The sequence below is a fragment of the Orbilia oligospora genome, assembly GCF_000225545.1.
Source record: "Orbilia oligospora ATCC 24927 unplaced genomic scaffold scaffold00006, whole genome shotgun sequence".
NCBI classification, from domain to species: domain Eukaryota; kingdom Fungi; phylum Ascomycota; class Orbiliomycetes; order Orbiliales; family Orbiliaceae; genus Orbilia; species Orbilia oligospora.
Window position 1 is genome coordinate 1,956,849 of NW_011645563.1, and position 18,485 is coordinate 1,975,333.

Below are 18,485 nucleotides of genomic sequence, written 5' to 3' on the forward strand. Positions count from 1 at the left end.
TGAGAGGCGATTGCGTTAGAGGGTGTACTGTTTTGCTAAGCAACCCATCCCGCATCCCCTGTCATACTTGTTAATTCTCTCACCATCGTTGATGTAGTTCTTTAATAGACTGAGGAAAATATTTATGGATGCCTTTCCAGTATGAGATACCTCAAGATCACCCCTGTATGCAATATACAGCGCCGAATACAACTATCCTGCTACATAATATCGAAATTTTGTTAATATAGTGGTTTGTTTAGGAGCACCTTTGTACACGGCGATACCGGAAGTTTTTTTGAATCGGTTTCATTTACGATGTAAATCATCTGATGTAGCGTGTTTAGTTTTTATTATAATTTATTTATTGGTAGGGTTAGATATAAGTTAATTGAGTTAAACTCATGGTTGCCCTCCGTTGGTTTGGGAAAGTAAAAGGAAAAAATGGGAGAGAGGGATCACGATAAAGTATCCATATAGCTATACAGCCCGACTGGATTGGTGTAGATGTAGGATTGGATCGATTGCGAACTAGAAAATTTAAAGGAGCCAGTCGTCCAAGAGGGCACATATCTAACTTTGCTTATAGCGTTTCGGGAAAGTCACGAACAAAACTAGTGTTTGAAACGGGTGCTGATATGCCATTTAATGAGTTATTTTGTTATCATGACATGAATTCAACGGCAAGTACATATAAGGTATTTCATGTAGAGATATAAGCTGCTGTCAGAGTTCAAATCCGAGAACAATAAAACTATAGAACCGTACCAAATATCAGGGTATAAATACGTGAAATCGATTATATTTCAAATTTGCAAGAAAAAACGCTAGTTGCCTCGGTATTAATAATACTCGAGAAAAGTGCGACTTTCGCATGGAATTGTTGTCTGATTTGCTCGCACTAATACAATGTAAATTCGCAAAGCCCAAATAAAGTACCTCCATGTGCGACACCTAGGAACGAGGCCAGCAAAACCCATTCTAAGCAATATTTTTAACAAAATTACATTTGAAAATAATCATATGTTTTGTTGCTCAAACGACCAAAAAGAAAATATAAGGCTGTGATCTTATGGTTGAAGTTTTACGGTCGCATTTTATTGTCAGAGCTAGTCCTCAACCGCTCTGCCCTAGGTTAGTCTTGCTAAACGACGTGCTTAATATCTTGACAAAATTTAATTTTAACTATTTATTTTTGAGTACATGTTAAAATCAGAACTCCCCGAAATGAACCGCTTGAAAACAGCCGCTACAGAAAAGGCTTTTAATTAATCCTTTGAAGTTAAACGCCTCGCTCACACTCCCTAACAAGACTATGGGCATTGGTTCAATATGAACTCCCCACAGTTCGAAATCTGACACAAAATACATCGCATCCCCGTCCTAACTCTCATATTGAAGAAGCATTGTGGTAAGGTTCCATCAAGAGGGAGTCCCTCAAACTGAGCCTGTCCGTCTGAGTTCGGATTTGCATTTTGACAGGCTTCCGCGTTGTTGTAAAAGTCTTCGATGACGATGTTGTATTGTTCATTGCCGAATTTTAAGACAGTATCGGCTGGAATGTCCTCGATTCTGGATTGTAGGCTACTCGCAAACCTGGCAATCTTGTAGCATTTCCCGTTCATGAAACGAGAGCCTGTTGGTGTGCAAGCTTCGAAGGTGGTTGCGCCGGTCTATGAATATTGTTAGTGGATTGGCTAGGAGGTGAGAAATATAGAGATTGGTAGAGCTTACATCGATCCAAACGAAATAACCCTGTGTCTTAAGAGCGCGAATAACAAGTGCTTGCCTCTATAATTATTTATTAGCATTTAACGTTCATTGTCGAATTTCACAGATTCCGACCGAAAACTTACAACTAAGCGTATACCCCTGTCTGCAACAGCCCGAACCTCCATATCAAGATTGACCGTCGCGGGGATGAGAAACCTGCCGCCCGAGAAAAATCTTCCAACATCCGTGGTCTCCGAGTTAGTCGCTGGCGGCGAAATTCTCGCAAGCAACGATGTATCATCGACACCTCCAAATATTGTCTGCGCCAAATTAGAGACCTGATCACGAGAAGCAGTAAATGCCTGTGCTAATCGCGCATCGATGTCATTTCTCAGGTTGTCCGCATCCGTTGGATCGGGGAAGGATCCCAGAATACCGAAAATACCGGCTACAGCGGTCAAAGGTCCACCGATAAGAGGGTTTGCAGCACCAGCTGCAGCTGCGATAGTAAATGCTCCGGCCAGAACACCGAAAATGCTGTACCCTTGTTCCGCTGGTTGTCCGAAGTCTGAGACTAGGCCGCCTGCCATGAGGATTTCGTTGATGATTGCGTCTTGGAGTTCCTCCTAGAAGTCTGTTAGCATTCATTTTGACAAAAACCAATCCTGGATATGTACGATTGTAGATCGGATGCTCATACCTGGTAGGCCCGAAGTAAACTGTGACAAGTAAACATTGCATTTCTAATGAAAGAAACCTGGGGTGGTGTAAATTGAGTGCAAAGAACATTTGGTGATCGACAGTTTCCGGTCCGAAGATCAGTGCAATCCAAATTCGAATCTGCTATCGTTCCTCCTGCTGTTGTTCTCTGATCGAGGTTATTGGCCCAATTCCTAACCCCCTGTTCTCGTACAAAATTGTCAAGAAAAACAGAAGCGCCGCTATTATCCCATGTAGTGCGATCCGCGGCAGTCAAGGCACAAATAAACTCTGGACTGCCCGAGACGCCAATGACTCGCTGAGGCACCGGCTTTGAATGGCCAAGGATTGGGGCTAGGAGCCCAAATATCGAGAGGGAGAGTTTAAGACATGAATACATTTTGTATTCAGCAATGTGATGTGATATGGATGTATAGAACTATTGATACTGTTGGCTAGGATTAAAGAATGATCGTCTATCTTGGAATCTTAAAAACTTTCCTAGGCTTGTGTCACCACCTTATATATACTTGTGATATGGACCCTGCCGGACCAATATTATAACCCTGCAGCCAGCCATGGCCATGCATAGCCAATTGCGCCAATGATTGTATGAGCCTCAACGATCCATTTTTGCGTTGCATGTTGCAATTCATGCCAAGATCATGCCAAGCTGCGGCTGTGTTGTGTGTTGAAAAGTTGTTGGATGCTGACGTGAGCTGACCCTGTGCAAGAGTGATTAGTCTTCAATGGATATTAAATTCTTCATGTCGACCCCAAACAATTAGTCAAAGAAATGTGCATCGACATCTGATAGGTTCCGACTCCGGTTTCAGACTGGTGATTAGGGTCGAATATTTTGTTTGTGGGGCCTAAAAAACCCTTCTCGGTAACACATCCGGAAGGTGGAGAAGCCATATATGCACGTCGATTCAAAGCGCAGCTTAAGTTAGCCATGGTTTGTTTCTCTGGCTTGCAAAGGCATTGATTGCATTCTTGAGAAACAGCCCCAAATATAGAACTTTGGACAGCCAGACTCATACTAAGCAAAACATCTAATCAATTATTACATCTTCTTCCTCAGGTTGAATTTTCTTGCTATAGGGAAAAAAACCATGCGAAGAGTTGATCGTGGTGTAGAATTTGTAGGACGGAATTAGTTGCTAGAAAGCCGCCAAGCGAAAGGTTGGAACTCAGGGACTTCAAGAAAAAAACGTATTGATCAATCGAGACCGGCCTCGCATCGGCACACCCGGGACTCACGAGAGATTAAGACTTAGAGGACTTCACCATTGAGCTGCGAATCTATACTATCTCAAAGCCTAGGATGAAAATCCGAAGAATCAACTAACATTTGCTCACATATGAACGCGTCATATCTCGAGCAGAACAACTTAGAGCCGCATGCTTTATTTGCAAACTTTGTACAACATAATGCATATCCATTTCCTGGGTTCTCCCGTAGCGAGAGGGTGCCCCGCTCACTCCTCCAGTCGGGTGGCCGCCATGCTCCTATTCTGTCGTGCGCGTGCGCTCTTGCTATCGTGAATAATATGCAATATAGCACCGTGCGATATCGGTAGCTGCACAAAGGCACAGGGCTGAGACGTGCAGCAGCAGCTCGTACTCGGTTACTGCGCCACCACAACATAGGATATGAAGTTTGCTTCCAGGTGAGCAGAAGACATTGATTGGGCCTCGACTACCTGGCCCTGAGTTAATCTTGCTTATGCTTACTAGTAAAGTTCTTAGCTGGGTTGACCTAGATGTTGAGCGTGTATCTATTGTTGACACACCAGCGACTATCTGTGGGGCGCATGATCTTTCAAACTGAGGGCCTCGAGATCCTTTATATTATAATTACCATGAATTCAATCTCATGATATGCATACCCGTACTGATAAACATATATTACTATCTCCAACAATGACCAACAAAGCTATAAATCATGTTTACACGATAGTCCTTGCTATAAACTCTTGGAATCTATGAGGATGCCTCCATTGCACCCATGCTACAACCCGATGTACATGTATATGCGTATGTGAGTATATAGGAATAGTTTAATATAATCGCAAAGTCAATTGACATCCCCCACGAATCTCACCCGACAACTATTACTCCTATTAGAAAGCCAAACGTAAAATTATGTTATGTGGACGCGAAAGCACATAGGCTTACCTTTTGATATTAGGTTTGTCTCCCCAAGGGGTCGGGATGGTATCTGCATCGTGATCCACACACATCGCATTTTTTTTAATTGTTCCTTGTGCCCCTAATCTATACTGGCTATTTCCCCTTAAGTTTATCACGGCAACGATGTTATTCCAATCTGTCGTGTCCGAACCAGAGGAGTCTATCGCCATACCCTGGGGTGGGCCATGGGCGCTGTCAAAAATTCCAACTGCAAAAGTTCTGCGTTTGCCTTGACTCTGAAGCCACTTGTAAACCGGCTCATCTCTATGCAGCGGGTGATCCCACTTTATCCACTCAACCCAGGTTTCCTCATTAGTACCATCTTCATTCTTCCAACTCACTCTTTCGTTCATCCAGAGGCCGAAGTTCCCTAAATATCGTGTGAGCGTATACCATCTGGTATGTAGGGGTTAGCTAATTAATCTCAGATAGAAGCTTACCGATGAGGACGCTCTGGTACCCTTGTTGATACCCTGGCGTGCATGCTCTTACTCCCTACAAATTAGGTTGTTAGCCAAAATTAATAGTCCGTTGGGAGGCCGTCAAGGTGCATTACCTGTGCCGGGTTTCCTCCCTCTATTGTTCTGTATCAATTCGCGTATCATCAGTACCTCTTAATATTTATAAGAATCGAAGAAAACTTACGAAGCAAATGGAAACTCATCGCAGGTTAACCAATTTTCGTTACCCGTTAAGGGCCATTCCCCCGCCCCGAATTTGAAGCTATTAAGCCTCGAGGATTCCGCTTTACAATGCTGGGCCCACACCAGATTATTGGATTGGTCATCATTGGCACCCTGTATCCGGTCGTTTTCACCAGGGAAGGCTGTGAGGCTTAGGTCCTGGTTTGGGTGATATGAACCATACTTCCCACACATTTGATCTCTGCGGTTTTGTCCATCTCTTTTAGTCCCTTCCATATTTAGTGTTACGGTCAATCCGGCGTTTAATACTGCAAAACCATTGCGCATGTTATGGCAAACTCCAAAGTAGGACCATTGTGGGTCACTCTGTAATCCTGGCCTTGGGGTGACGATGTGGTCTTCGAAGTATTTACAGTTCCAGTAAATGTTCGGCACTGATGTGTCACACACTTCCAAAGGTAGTGGCTCCTCTGGCTCCTCGTCGGCCCTCTTAGATACTAGAGACCGTTTAGACCTCGGGGATGACTGAAGATCACATGCTCCGTTAGTACAACCACCGCCAGCGCACCGGCCACCGTCGTTGCAATCCAATAACCCTTTAGCAAAGGATGCGACATCTTCCCACCCGACTCTCTTTACAAGGTCTCGCTTTCCTAAGAAGTCCGTTCCTACACCATCTAAGATCCCAAATGTGGCGTTCTCGATTGGTTCAGGTAGTGATCTCCTACTCTGTGGCGTTGAGATAGCCTAAATTAGAGTTAGGTATTAGTCTATAAACCTATCATAGATGCAGAGTTCATGTGGTTAACCAACGCCGTGTTTTTCATAGAGAATAACTTGCTTCCCTCGTCCGGGGAATAGTTGCCGCGCTAAATTTATAATTCTATTTAGTTTGCGTAGTAACTTGACATCTCGCTATCACATACCTCTCATAACCCAGTTGAAAAAACCAATGAAGCTGCTCAGTAAATAGTGGATTAGCGTCCCGTTGTGTCTTTTGAGTTACGAAATGCGATTCTAAATTTTTTTAGCAATAGTTCCTCACCTTGCACGTCCCCCAAACCCTAGGTTAAGATAGATTAATGTCAGAATCGTATTGTAATTGCACAAAATAGACTGGAACCCACCAAAGTTATAAAAGTAGCTGACCACGAAGTCATATGAAGCGGAGCCACCACTTCCAATACCGCCCTGTGCCTGCACTTTTAAGTTAAAGTTCACGGTATTATTCATAAATCCGACAATCTGAATAATTTGTAGTTAGCTAGGCCTAGTATGACGCAGAAATTCGTTAATGTTGTGTCCTACTTGCGCATCTACGATCTTTGTGCCTCCTTTGAGGCCGAATTGAATTCCGAGATTGATCTCGGGTACTAATGAAACTATTCCCATCAATCTTAGCTATAAGCCTTTAAATCCGTTGCGTCTCATGAGATCTTACTGTCAAGATCCGCTTCCGCCGATACACCAGCCTCTAGTAAGGGAGTAATTCCTATAGAATATCATGTTATTGCTTTGGTCGGTGCACAATTGAGTCTGGCTGTTTGTGACGATCTGTAAATATACCTTCGGCACGTTGGACCTGTTGGGCGTCCATCCCAAACTGATGAAACGTTAGCCTCACTTCCAATTCAAGGTTGACTGGGTAGGCCTGTATACCTTCTCATATGGCGCAGCAGTTTGATCCATGGGATAGTACATCTCGTACTGAGGGAGTTTTATCTTCGTCCCAGCCTTAAGCTTTCTTTTGATATTTATGAGATTAGCCCAATATGATTCTCTGGATGTTCCCAATTAGAGAGTGGTTTACCCTGATATCGTCAACTTGCCTGCCATTGAGCCCCACAAATCTAGTGTTGGCCCCACCGCGGCAATTCCCTTTACTGAAAGTCCCGGGTACGATAAGGTGTCAATAATCTTAACTCTTTTCTCTGGGTACTTAAGTTCAGCGTTTCCCAGGATCTCCAGGCTCAGTTCGGCGTCGGGCGCAACCGCTATATCGGACGTAAGTTGATTATTAGGTTAAGCGGGACCAACGGGTGACATAATAAAATCTCAGGGGAATTTACTGACAGAAGTATGCATAGGTCTCATCTAACTTCAGAGGAACGATTGTACCAGTTAAGTAGTATGCCCACCTCGCATTCATATCGAACTTCACATTTGCTGTTATGTCAAGACTAGCCCGCAAGAGACTCTTCCCTCTCGGACAACCCTTTTGGGATCGATATAGTAACATGCTTTTCTCGTAGTGCATGGGCAGTTTTCCAACGTCTTTCCCTTCCACAGTATTCAATCGCTGAAGCCATTCTCCGAAAGGACCCCACCAACGTTTTTTTTTAGAAGGTCCAGGTTCATCGGTAATTTCATCCCAATAGCGAACGAGATTTGTATAATCCATGCGCATGTGAACCGTGGTATCTCGCTTGATCAGGTGAAACGCATAATCAAAAGTCAACTTGTATATTGTATGGTTGTTGTTTTCATTCGAACGTTTCATCTTGTGATGTGCTGGAATATCCTCGTCTATGACCTCCTCCATAGACACTACTCGCGCAAATGGACCAGAGCCAATGTGGTTCGGTAGTTTGATAATGGTATCAGCGGCAGCATTTTTAAAGATCCTCTTGCAGCTATCCGTACGGCCGACCTTACAATAAACTAGGTGGGTACTCTCTTCGTGCGTAAATGTGTTATCTAAGGTTTCTTTATCCTCTGTGAGCAGAGAACTTCTTTTCTTGAGTTTCGCAGGGTCGGCATCGTCCTTATGAATTATTTCGAAATCGTCAGGGAATTGAGATTGCAGAGCATCTTCAGGTCCGTCTAACATGATGAACCCATAAGGATCATCACCGGGGTCCGTATCCCCAGGCCACCCTCTGTGGTCATTATTCCCATAGTTCTCTTGATAAGAGTATAAGTTTTCCTCGCCTGAGGGGTTTGCCCAGAGATATTTAGGGTCGACTGGTAAGTTCTCATCCCATGGAGGATCGCAGCAATATTTATGCTTTATGGTTGCATCGTATGGGTAGCAAGCAGCTAAATAATTTGGCATCCTCTCTGGGAGTTGCGCTCTAGTAATTGTTAATTGTGTGTCCGGGCACAACCTATCGTAACATTGTGCCATAGAGCCGAATTGAACGGCAGTAGAAGACGGGTTGATAGAATCCGAATTTGAATTCATCGAGGTCGGCTTCCATTGGCAGTTGCGATATGTATTCTTCGCCGGACAGCAGAATATCCGGGCACTCCAATCAGGGCAACGAGCACCATTGTCTTGATCGCCGCGCCAAGTAGTATAAACCTTTCCGAAGCCGTTTGGGGGTCTTCCTCGATTGCAGAGGTTAACGCTAGGGTCGACAGTTTGTTCAATGGGGATACAATCGGTCCAGTGGCATTGATTCAGCGCTGGGCTCTTATCGCAACATAGAGAACGTTTCCCGTTTGCGCAAGGTAAAAGACCAAAAGAGTCGGTGTGTGAATCGGTGGTCAATTCGTACTGGTTCTGCCCACATGTTGCATCACCTTTCCCTCCGAAGCATGAGGCTGGAGTCATTGGGCCTGGACCGCCCTTCCAGATACAACTTTGTGGCGGACTTTCCACATTGCAGCAAATGGACTTATATTGACCAAAGCTACATGGCATATTCTCCTGACTAAGGGGGTCAGAGGTGTCAAAGGGAGGACTATGTACCCTCTCAATTGCAACATAGCCGGCTTTGCAAGTGTTGAATGCATTATCAAGTACACCTATCCCGGTGCACTGTCGGGTGATGTAGCAGTCATCTCCGGTAAAGCCACTAAACTCTCGACGTATCAGTTTCTTTTCACGATTGGTAAGTGGGCCACCGTCTAATAGCCCACTTCCAAGGAAATCCTCCCCGATGAGAGCACTCAATGCGCTGAAGTCTTCGGTATCTTGATCTATAGCCCAAATCATAACACCCCCCATACAATTTTTACTCATGAACTTTCTTTTTGCTTCAAACGTATCTTCGTCGTCGTAGGAGATCCACTGGTCGCCGTCGTATACCATGTATTTGACTCCTGTCTCGTCACCATCATAGTACTCGCGGAGGTCGTTTAAGCGATGTTTCCGGGCTTGGATTTCTATTCGTGTAGCTCGTCAGCAATAATTCTCAGTGAAATTTAGGTTCATCTTGGCGATGACAGTAGCACCATATTAATTGTAAGGGATAAAGAGTCGAGCGAACCTCGATAAGTTAGGACACCAGATGTCTTGGAACATTCGCCAGGAACGCCGCCATCAAGGAACACACAGCCAGGCTTATAGCACGAGATATCAGATAAGGTATAGCTCCTTCCGTAGAATCCCATACCCATCACAACATTTTGCATCTTGACATCGTTCCGCAGAAGGAGGTCGAGTGCCGCTCCAATCTCGGTAAGGTTGGTGTGCCCGTATACATATGGACCGATATAAGGATTTTCTGCATCCCTATTACAGAGTATCACTTATTAGAATAGTTACATTTTACTAGATCCAAAGGCAATTGAAATGAATTTACCAGAGTCCGTGGAGATCGTAGGACATGAGGTTGAACCTTGATATCAACAATAGAGATATTATTAGTAATAAGGCGCTTCCAAGATTCTTGAACTCTGAAGATTTAAGACTAGAGGACATACCATGATAAATGACTTTGCAGGCCCTTGACGTCAAAATGTCTGAGGTACCAATAACTTGTAGGTATGGCCATAGTAATATCTTAAATACTGTTAGCCTCTAGATTTTGGAAAGCACTGCGATGCTAATTGAAAGAAACCCACCCCATCCTGGATTACGCATAGAAAATGCAATCCTCATCTCTCTTACGAGAGAAACATAATTTTCGAAATCCGCTGACTTTCCCCCTCTATCATCGGCTCCCGGGTACTCCCAATCTAGTAAGCCAAGTTAGCAAACACTCGATACGAAAGGAGTGAGACTTGGCGCATACCTAAGTCAACTCCGTCGAAATCAGCAAGTTCAAGGAAGTCCATAACGCTCCTGATGAATACGGCTCGAGAAGCGCTTGTCGACGCCATGTCCGACCATCTCGTTTGGGTTGGGCCCGGGTCTGAAAAGCCCCAACCGCCTACACTGATAAAGATATTCAGAGCAGGGCTCCTGGCTTTCAGTCTTCCAATTCGCCCGATAAGAGGGAGATCATTGAATGTCAATTTGAAATCTGCAGATATTTCCGCAAAAGCAACGTTTATATGTGTGAATGCTTGCGATGGTATCTTTTCCGGTGGAAAGCCATCGCAGTCCGAAGCGGCCTTCCATGTCTCATAGTAGCCAATACGGCGCTTTGTCCAAGAAGAGTCGCTTACACCGCACTGGGGTGGGCTATATGAAATATGAATGACCCATATCAGCGATTCATACTTGTAATATTATGTGACGAATCCACGACTAACCTCGGAGCTTTGCAATTGGACTGGCAGTCGCTGTTGCAAAATTCAGATGTCACACCTAATCGATTGAATGCTTTATTAGAGCGAAGACCCAGATTAATCCAGCTTGAGTGAACTTGATACTCACCACAAAAACCCCATTTCGAACAGCAGACGTTTAGAGGGCAGTTTTGTCCCGGCCTCGCGGCATACTCGCCGCATTCTGCTTTTGCATTACAGTTATTGACGCAGTTTTGGGGACCGCACCAACTAGGACCGAAACCGCACGATCCAAACTTCGAACAGCATCCGATCTCACATGGGTTATCGATATCACAATATAATCCGCTCTGTTGAGCAAAAGATGGTAGAATAAAAGTATTTAGTAGGAGAAGTAGGAAGAAAAGGTGGCAGCGATGAGATACCATCTTGCCAAAACAAGATAAAAGTTTGTTATACCACTATAGAAAGTGCCATAGAACACCCGCGATAATTGGCAACACGATAACGGGCCTTGCCTCGATACGAACGCTCTAGTAGTCTTTATCTATTATTCCAGAGTCCAACAGTTTATATCACTCACAAAACCCCATACCACATGGGCTCTGGCTGGACAAGTCGTTCCCTCTGGGGTTCGAAGCTTTCCCCCATTTTGTGCGGCTGTGCCATACCTTCGTATGCAGAACTCAGCCAACTCAAATCCAGATGCATGGGTGTGTAACGAAGATCATATCAGTAGAAGATGTCCTTTGTGGGGGGTCCGTTTAAAGCTTGAGGCAATGCGCGAGATTAACGCACGGCCTCGAATTTTCAAGGAAGAGTATTCACAATCGAAGATAAGGGGTTTTTGTTGCACAGGCTGCCTACTCCAGGCCTCGGAGAATTCCTGCCACAGCGGATATATTAATTTCATGGTTGGTTAAAAATTTGTTGTAGATAATCGCCTTTGAGATAATCGTATTCGCGAAGCCACGCTGTGCCGCGCGACCACGTCCACAATGAAACCTCGTGTTGAGCAATTGAGCGACCCCGGGAACTTTGCCATATGCTCTGCGTATGCAATAGCGATCCTGACTATGCAATATCAAATATTTACTATGTTTCAAGTTGTGGGATCGTGGATAATGTGTAATGTAGCATTGACCTCGTGTAACCGGTACTAGGCACAGATCGTTTAAACATCAACTGATGATTTGCATTCGGAGCTCGTACGTCGAATGGGTAGAACTATCCCATCAATATCAATCTCAAGCCTTGGCACTATAGCAAGGCCTGGCTTGCCCACGTTCTGTTCTGATAGCATACCGTCTAACTGTTTACACGTGTGAGTGAAACCCGTCGCCGTTTGTTCCGTAAGATATTTTGTAAAAGACTCGGAAGGAATAAAGACCGGATATCAAGATAAACCTGCACTAGCTACGGAGGATCAAACTCCCAGAGCTCAATCCAGCGCAGAAGAATCAAACCTCACTCCTCCCGGCCCTTGGTGATACTTTCCAAAAAAAAACCTTTCTTTGGATTTTCCACCAGAGTTGATACACTGAACAGCTTCTAGCTATGAAGGTTCCATCCTTTTCAACCATTGTATTTTCGGCTTCGTTAGCATTTGCTGCCCTTCAGGTCATCCCAATTCCAGCTACTCTCCCAACTAGCATCAGTGCGTCCTGCCGCGCTACACTCGCTACTAACATTACGCAATGCCCGAATATCTTCATGTTACCACCTGATGATGTTCCAAATACCAATTTGAATGCGCTCTGTACTTCAGCTTGTCGGGTGAACCTCAGCTATATGGTCGGTAATGCCACAACGAGATGTGGGAATACCCAGTATCCGACTACTATCGGGACTTCCAAAGTCATTATACAGCCCCTCCTGATGGCGGGCCGTCCATTGTATAATTTCGATCTTGTTTGCCTTCAAGAGTGAGTCTCCAGCCAGAAATTCAATTTTCTATGATCCCACTCTAATGATTTTCATTTTAGTTCTGGGACATATTGCAAGCCACAACTCGTAAATATTACAACTGCTCAAGAATGCAGCAAATGCAATCTCATGAGACTTCAGAAGCAGCTAAATAACCCATACGACTACCATCTTCGAAACGCTTCATCTTTTTCTTCGCTTTTAAAGTCTTGTTCTGTAGCCTCCACGGTGTATCCTTTGACATATACTCCTTCGATATCATCTGTTTCTTCAACTTCGACAGCCGTTATCAGCATGTGGGTCTAGAATCCTTAAATTTATCTCTCCCAAAATGCCACTAACTGATGGAACTAGACCACCATGCATCCAAACGTATAAGCCAGCAGCAACTGACACACCCGAGTCAGTGGCCATTCTCAAGAAGGTGCCCACTGACCGTCTGCTTCAATACAATAATTTACCATTGAATCACAATACTACCTTTCCAACTGGAAAGATTCTTTGCCTTGACAATGTATCACCATGCTTTCTTCAGAAGGTCTCTGCTACGGATACTTGCTCTAGTTTCTTACAAGCTATTGGATACAATGTTACGGAGAATATGTTCAGAAGTTGGAATCCCACTATTGGGATGGACTGTGCAAACCTTAAATACATGATCAACAAATATATATGCCTGTCGCCTCCGGATACTACGACTAAATTTACGATGCCACCTGTGGTGACTCCAACGGGTAGTGGGTCCTCAACATCTTCAGTATCTTCTATAGGATCTTGGAGCCAAGCACCACCAGCTTCAGTTACTGCGGCCACAAGTGCATTTTGGAGCGATCCCCTTCCAGTGCCAACAAAAACTACGGTAAACGCTACAGTCCCGGCGTCCATTCTTCAAGCGGTCAGCGACCGCGGTAAATATTGCCCCTTTGGACTCTACGAAGGTGAAATACTTCCCGACAACCAATATCGGCTCGGGAAGGAAGATCTCCCAGAAGTATGTCTATCTAGGCACTGGAACAAGTTCTGCACAATCACACTCTCAACTCCGGTATTACCATCCCCGACAACAATTCCTGCAAGTTGCTATCCAACCATTGTAACAGAAACTGCAGACCCAGCGAAGCCTCCAGCTCCTACGAACTCTGGAACCACAGAGTTATGTAATCAATGGCGAGTTGCTGTCAGCGGCCAGGGCTGTAATGCAATGGTTGAAGGCGCTGGAATAACGATGGCTAGGTTATTCGAATGGAATAGGTCTCTAAATTCACAGTGTACCAACATGGTGGCCGGCATGGCGTATTGCGTTGGTATCCGCGAAGTTGTAACAACGGCAACGACGAGCTACAGTCGTGTGACCTTTATTCCGCCTCCCGCTCCTACGCAGTCTGGCGCGTCTAATAAGTGCATTCAATGGCACGTCCGTCGAGCTGGTAAGTCTACCCGCTACATAACCTTCAAAGTTCTATCCACACGGGAGCCCCTTCCGATCGTATACTTTATGCATTGGCAGCACATTCTGACGAAACGGTGGATAGGAGATACATGTGCGTCAATTGCAACGCTGTATGGAATAATACTTGGAAGGTTTCTACAACTAAACCGAGGAGTGGACTCAAGTTGCACGAATCTAGTCACCGGCAACGCCTATTGCGTTTGGATAAATGGGTAATCTCACGGCACCGCGAAAAAACGATCTTATCAAGTCTACAACTTCGAATAGTTCGGGATTCATGTCATTTCAATTTTAGGGGCTGTGATTTTTGTGGGCTCATACCGTCTTCTAACTAGTTACCATCGAAGCCTATTGCGCTCTGCACCATATCTTTAGTGTAGCAAACATATCTACCTGATCCGAGATAATCGTATAACATCGTGATACTAGATAGAACTAGATTGTTGGAAAACTAACAGAATGGAATCTATCCAAATACATTTAATGCAAATCAGGTCGTGTCTCGATGCTCTGTACTATTTCCTAAGAAACCCTAATGGAACTTTCTCCGATGGGCGCTTGCGCGTGAAACCCCTTCGGTCCAGAGCATCCCACCACAAACCAGGCGGGTCAGATACATCGAACATAACACCACCTGAACTATGAATATCAGGCTCCGTTACGTCACCAAATCCTCTGTAGTATATTGATTCACTCATCGACTCTGGGATAGCAAAACGCCTCGAAATCAGTGACGCGGCAAAGTCTCCAGCCGGCAGTCTCCATCTACCGGTAACACACCCTTTGTGATTGACCGCAGAAATTAGTAACCAACCATTAATAATTGCCTCTCGGTCTGCTATAACCAAGCATATGCTTTCTTCCTCGTATAGATCAGCCTCCGTATATTGATCATCATCGATGTCCATCCCACCTAGTTCATCGGGGAGACGAGTTAAAAGCCACTCCTCGGAAGTGTGAGCCTCGGAACGCATGCATGCGGTTGGCACGTCAGAATACGAGCTGTCGGTAAAGCAATATCGTTGATCAATGATAAACTCCTCGTCCGTCCAAGCATTCTTCCAGCCTGAAATAAATTCTTCGTATAACTTGTCAGAATCTTCGGATGAATGATCGTCATCGCCGAACCAGGTCCGAAAGAAGAGAAACTCAGATCCAAAATTCCCAGAGCTGAGGCAACAATAACGCTCTCGATTAGTATAGAGCGTCACAGGAACCCTTGGAACGATGTGTAGGCCCTCTTCTTTGGCACAACGCCTCGCCGGAACGATTTCGCTAATCCGTCGCGCCGATTGTCTTGCACGTAATACATATGGCTGTTAAGTTAGGTGGCAAACTGGTTAGATTTGAATTCTGTAAGAGGTATTTTTCGTGTGGGGGCTTAGATACCCGGCGGCCGTCATGACCTAGTCTGATATACTCGAGGGCGAATTCCCGATAAAGCTTCTCAGAGAATTGAGAAGATCCCGCGTTCAATTTAGCCTTGACGTTCAGGTAATATCATTAGTATTCGAATTAATAATCTGTGGATGGTCTTTTTGGGGCCTCCAGAACCATGGCGGTGACTAATATACCTGATAATACCAATCGAAACCCAGTATCGCATTATGCAAAGGCATTCTAGGGTCATGCTCTTCTTGCAGCCTGGCATTCGCAAACGCCATGACGTGGGTTTAGGTCCTACTGCGAGTTCTATTAACTGCGTTGATCTATGACTGTGGCCAAGCTGCCAATAATTGTCTAGAATTCGCGCGGCGTTGCCCGGTTTACGAGGTTACACATCGTACCTTGAAGTTTGATTAAGGTTGAGGCAGGAGGGGAACGCTGCGCCTTTATGCAGATTCCCGTTACATTGCATACCCTTGATCAATTGACGTTATATTCCCGGATATCTATCTCACCGGGACGATATTTCCTCGCGGACGCGATGAATCTGACGTATGAAACAATCGTGGAAGGTGAAATACCAGCCGAAACTTTAATCAGCTGTTAATCAACGTATCGTTACAATTTGCACCTGGTTCGATCAGGATATTTTAATTTTTACCGGAGCGATCGCGTGGCACGGCCCCGGCTTTGCCCGATAGGATCCTGTGGTGCTGTGCCACGAAGGGTTTGGTAGACAACGCAATTTCCCTGTTGCAATTTAGCACCGGCAAGAACATCACATTGTATCGTATCACAATATGCAATACTAAATAGGCACTGCCTCTACATCAGATGGCCCGCAGAGCTACAACATAATGATTGCAAACTGTATAAATGCTATGGAATCTCTGGCCCTTAATTTAATAGATCATTCTATACGCTCTAGATTAGAAGCTTACAAGTGCAGAATCCCCGCTCCGAGTATCAGAGTCAAATCCGGGCAGCTTTACCCTTCCCACCATTATCTATATATATATATCTACATATTTTCTATTTTATAAAGACGAAATGCGGAAAACATTAACAGTCTTGATAAGCGCTGCTTCCTTCCTTCTTGTCGAAGCATATGGAGGCGCTGCTTATTATAAGCGTCAAGAGGCCCCCCCAGGTCCAACTGCTTCTGGTACAACCCAATATTGTACATACTACACGCTGGGGGAAGACGATGTAACCTGCGCTGATATATACTCCTCCTGGGGTATTACGTCTGCTCAGTTCCTTAGATGGGTGCGTGTAACAAAGCTTTCCCGCTGCCACGTCCGTCAGAAACATTAGATTGTCGGGGTGATAATATGCAATTTTGATAGACTGACCAAATCCTATAGAATCCCTCAGTTGGGTCCCCGTGTACCGTAGTCACGGGAAATGCGTATTGCGTAGAGGCAGCGAACGAACCAGCTCCAACGACCACGACGACCACGACCACTACCACCAAGTCAACCACGGCGATATCAACAACACCGGGCGCCCCAGGACCAACGCAGAGTGGTCAGACTACTCTTTGTGATCGATGGGATCTGGTTAATTCTGGGGACTCTTGCGGAACTTTCACCTCTAGATACTCCGGGTTGACAGTCCCACTTCTTTTCTCTTGGAATCCGGCGATTTCCAGCGATTGTTCGAACTTATGGGTTGGAACTTATGTAGGTAGCCCCAGAGATATTACAACACCCATCGATAAACTTTGAAGCCCGTTTAGTATTAACCCCCTGGATTCTACAGCTCTGCACAAGGATCAAGGGATGGACTCCTCCTACCACGACTTCAAAACCTCCAGTGACAACTACCACTGGAAACGGCATCAACACCCCCACCCCTACTCAGCCACAGATGGTCTCTAACTGTAACAAATGGTACGTTCTCATACCGGGTCCATGCTATTAGCATCGAAAATCATACATATGTCTGCGCAGGCTTTGTAATAAGAAGTAACTAACTTAAGTTGTCAGGTATTTTGTAAATTCTGGCGATACCTGCGCTGTGATTACCAGCAAAACTGGGGCTACACTAGCTCAGTTGTTCGCCTGGAACGCGTCTATTAAGAGCGACTGCAGTGGCATTTGGGCTAGCGTCTATGTATTAAACGGCACCTGTCCCATAATCGTTGCAAGGGCGCTAACAAATATATAGATCTGTGTCGGTACTACGACCGTAACACCCACAACTACTAAGTCTACCACGACCACCACAAAGGCCACAACCACTGGGAATGGCGTATCAACTCCATCGCCAATTCAGACCGGCATGGTAAAAAACTGCAAAGACTTCAAACTAGTGAAGAGCGGTGACACTTGTCCCGCTATAATATCCCAGTACGGCATTACTCAGGCCCAACTGGTGTCCTGGAACCCAGCAATCAAGAGCGATTGCACAGGTCTCTGGGCTCAGTACTATATTTGCGTCAGGTTAATCGGTATGGCTACAACGACTACCACGAAGAAAACTACCACCACCTCGAAGAAGCCCACTACGACAGGGAACGGCGTCACGACACCCACTCCGATCCAAACCGGTATGACAAAGAACTGCAAAACCTTCAGATATGTTCAAGGCGACGATAGCTGCGCAAACATCCAGACGAGGTTCAAAATTACTTTCCAGCAACTTTATAGCTGGAATCCTGCGATTGGATCGAAATGTGAAGCCCTCTGGCTAAAATACTATGTTTGCGTTGCTGTATTGTAGGCTCGGGACCAGTTGTGTTGCCGTAGGTGGGTCCCCGAGGCTGCATGTTGACGATATGATATCGTACTTGCATATATCACTAGCCTGCCTTTTATCTGCGCCTGATCTCTAGGCTAGATTACTAGGCCAACTTGTACATGTATTCCGTTTGTTTGTTAAGTGTGTTGAATAAAAGGGCGGGAGTGCAGAGAGAACACCAGTTACCGAACCCCCGCCGCGATATCGCCCACTCGCGCTTCCCTTACCTTTAAACCATCGTTTAACATTTAGTTGTAGTAATAAAAAATCATACATTCTTATCGTTTTATCAGAGTGTAGTGTTCAGGTTCGACCGTGTAATTTATGGGCGTTAGTATGTATCACTC

At 45.1% G+C, this 18,485-nt stretch overlaps 5 protein-coding genes across 5 annotated transcripts; 2 read left to right on the forward strand and 3 right to left on the reverse strand.

Moving 5' to 3' along the window:
* Positions 1-1,292: 1,292 nt before the first annotated feature.
* Positions 1,293-2,791, reverse strand: AOL_s00006g575 (uncharacterized protein; the record flags this gene model as incomplete). Its single annotated transcript, XM_011119884.1, has 4 exons — positions 1,293-1,652; positions 1,714-1,770; positions 1,836-2,318; positions 2,393-2,791. The coding sequence occupies 4 exons, from the start codon at positions 2,789-2,791 to the stop codon at positions 1,293-1,295; spliced, it is 1,299 nt and encodes a 432-aa protein (XP_011118186.1).
* A 1,680-nt stretch (positions 2,792-4,471) lies between these two features.
* On the reverse strand, positions 4,472-11,059 carry AOL_s00006g576 (uncharacterized protein; the record flags this gene model as incomplete). Its single annotated transcript, XM_011119885.1, has 22 exons — positions 4,472-4,505; positions 4,573-4,957; positions 5,028-5,082; positions 5,144-5,171; positions 5,233-5,978; positions 6,045-6,100; positions 6,158-6,189; positions 6,277-6,295; positions 6,359-6,476; positions 6,540-6,613; positions 6,673-6,723; positions 6,798-6,834; positions 6,891-6,975; positions 7,042-7,225; positions 7,305-9,341; positions 9,446-9,690; positions 9,761-9,796; positions 9,882-9,960; positions 10,023-10,136; positions 10,193-10,584; positions 10,656-10,710; positions 10,780-11,059. 22 exons carry the CDS (start codon positions 11,057-11,059, stop codon positions 4,472-4,474), a joined length of 5,142 nt encoding a protein of 1,713 aa, XP_011118187.1.
* Positions 11,060-12,188: 1,129 nt separating this feature from the next.
* On the forward strand, positions 12,189-14,223 carry AOL_s00006g577 (uncharacterized protein; the record flags this gene model as incomplete). The annotated part of the gene is made up of 4 exons (XM_011119886.1): positions 12,189-12,556; positions 12,617-12,853; positions 12,912-13,984; positions 14,090-14,223. 4 exons carry the CDS (start codon positions 12,189-12,191, stop codon positions 14,221-14,223), a joined length of 1,812 nt encoding a protein of 603 aa, XP_011118188.1.
* Positions 14,224-14,522: 299 nt separating this feature from the next.
* On the reverse strand, positions 14,523-15,671 carry AOL_s00006g578 (uncharacterized protein; the record flags this gene model as incomplete). The annotated part of the gene is made up of 3 exons (XM_011119887.1): positions 14,523-15,323; positions 15,397-15,489; positions 15,582-15,671. 3 exons carry the CDS (start codon positions 15,669-15,671, stop codon positions 14,523-14,525), a joined length of 984 nt encoding a protein of 327 aa, XP_011118189.1.
* A 772-nt stretch (positions 15,672-16,443) lies between these two features.
* Positions 16,444-18,120, forward strand: AOL_s00006g579 (uncharacterized protein; the record flags this gene model as incomplete). Its single annotated transcript, XM_011119888.1, has 5 exons — positions 16,444-16,662; positions 16,761-17,078; positions 17,158-17,288; positions 17,385-17,511; positions 17,566-18,120. The coding sequence occupies 5 exons, from the start codon at positions 16,444-16,446 to the stop codon at positions 18,118-18,120; spliced, it is 1,350 nt and encodes a 449-aa protein (XP_011118190.1).
* Positions 18,121-18,485: the final 365 nt, after the last annotated feature.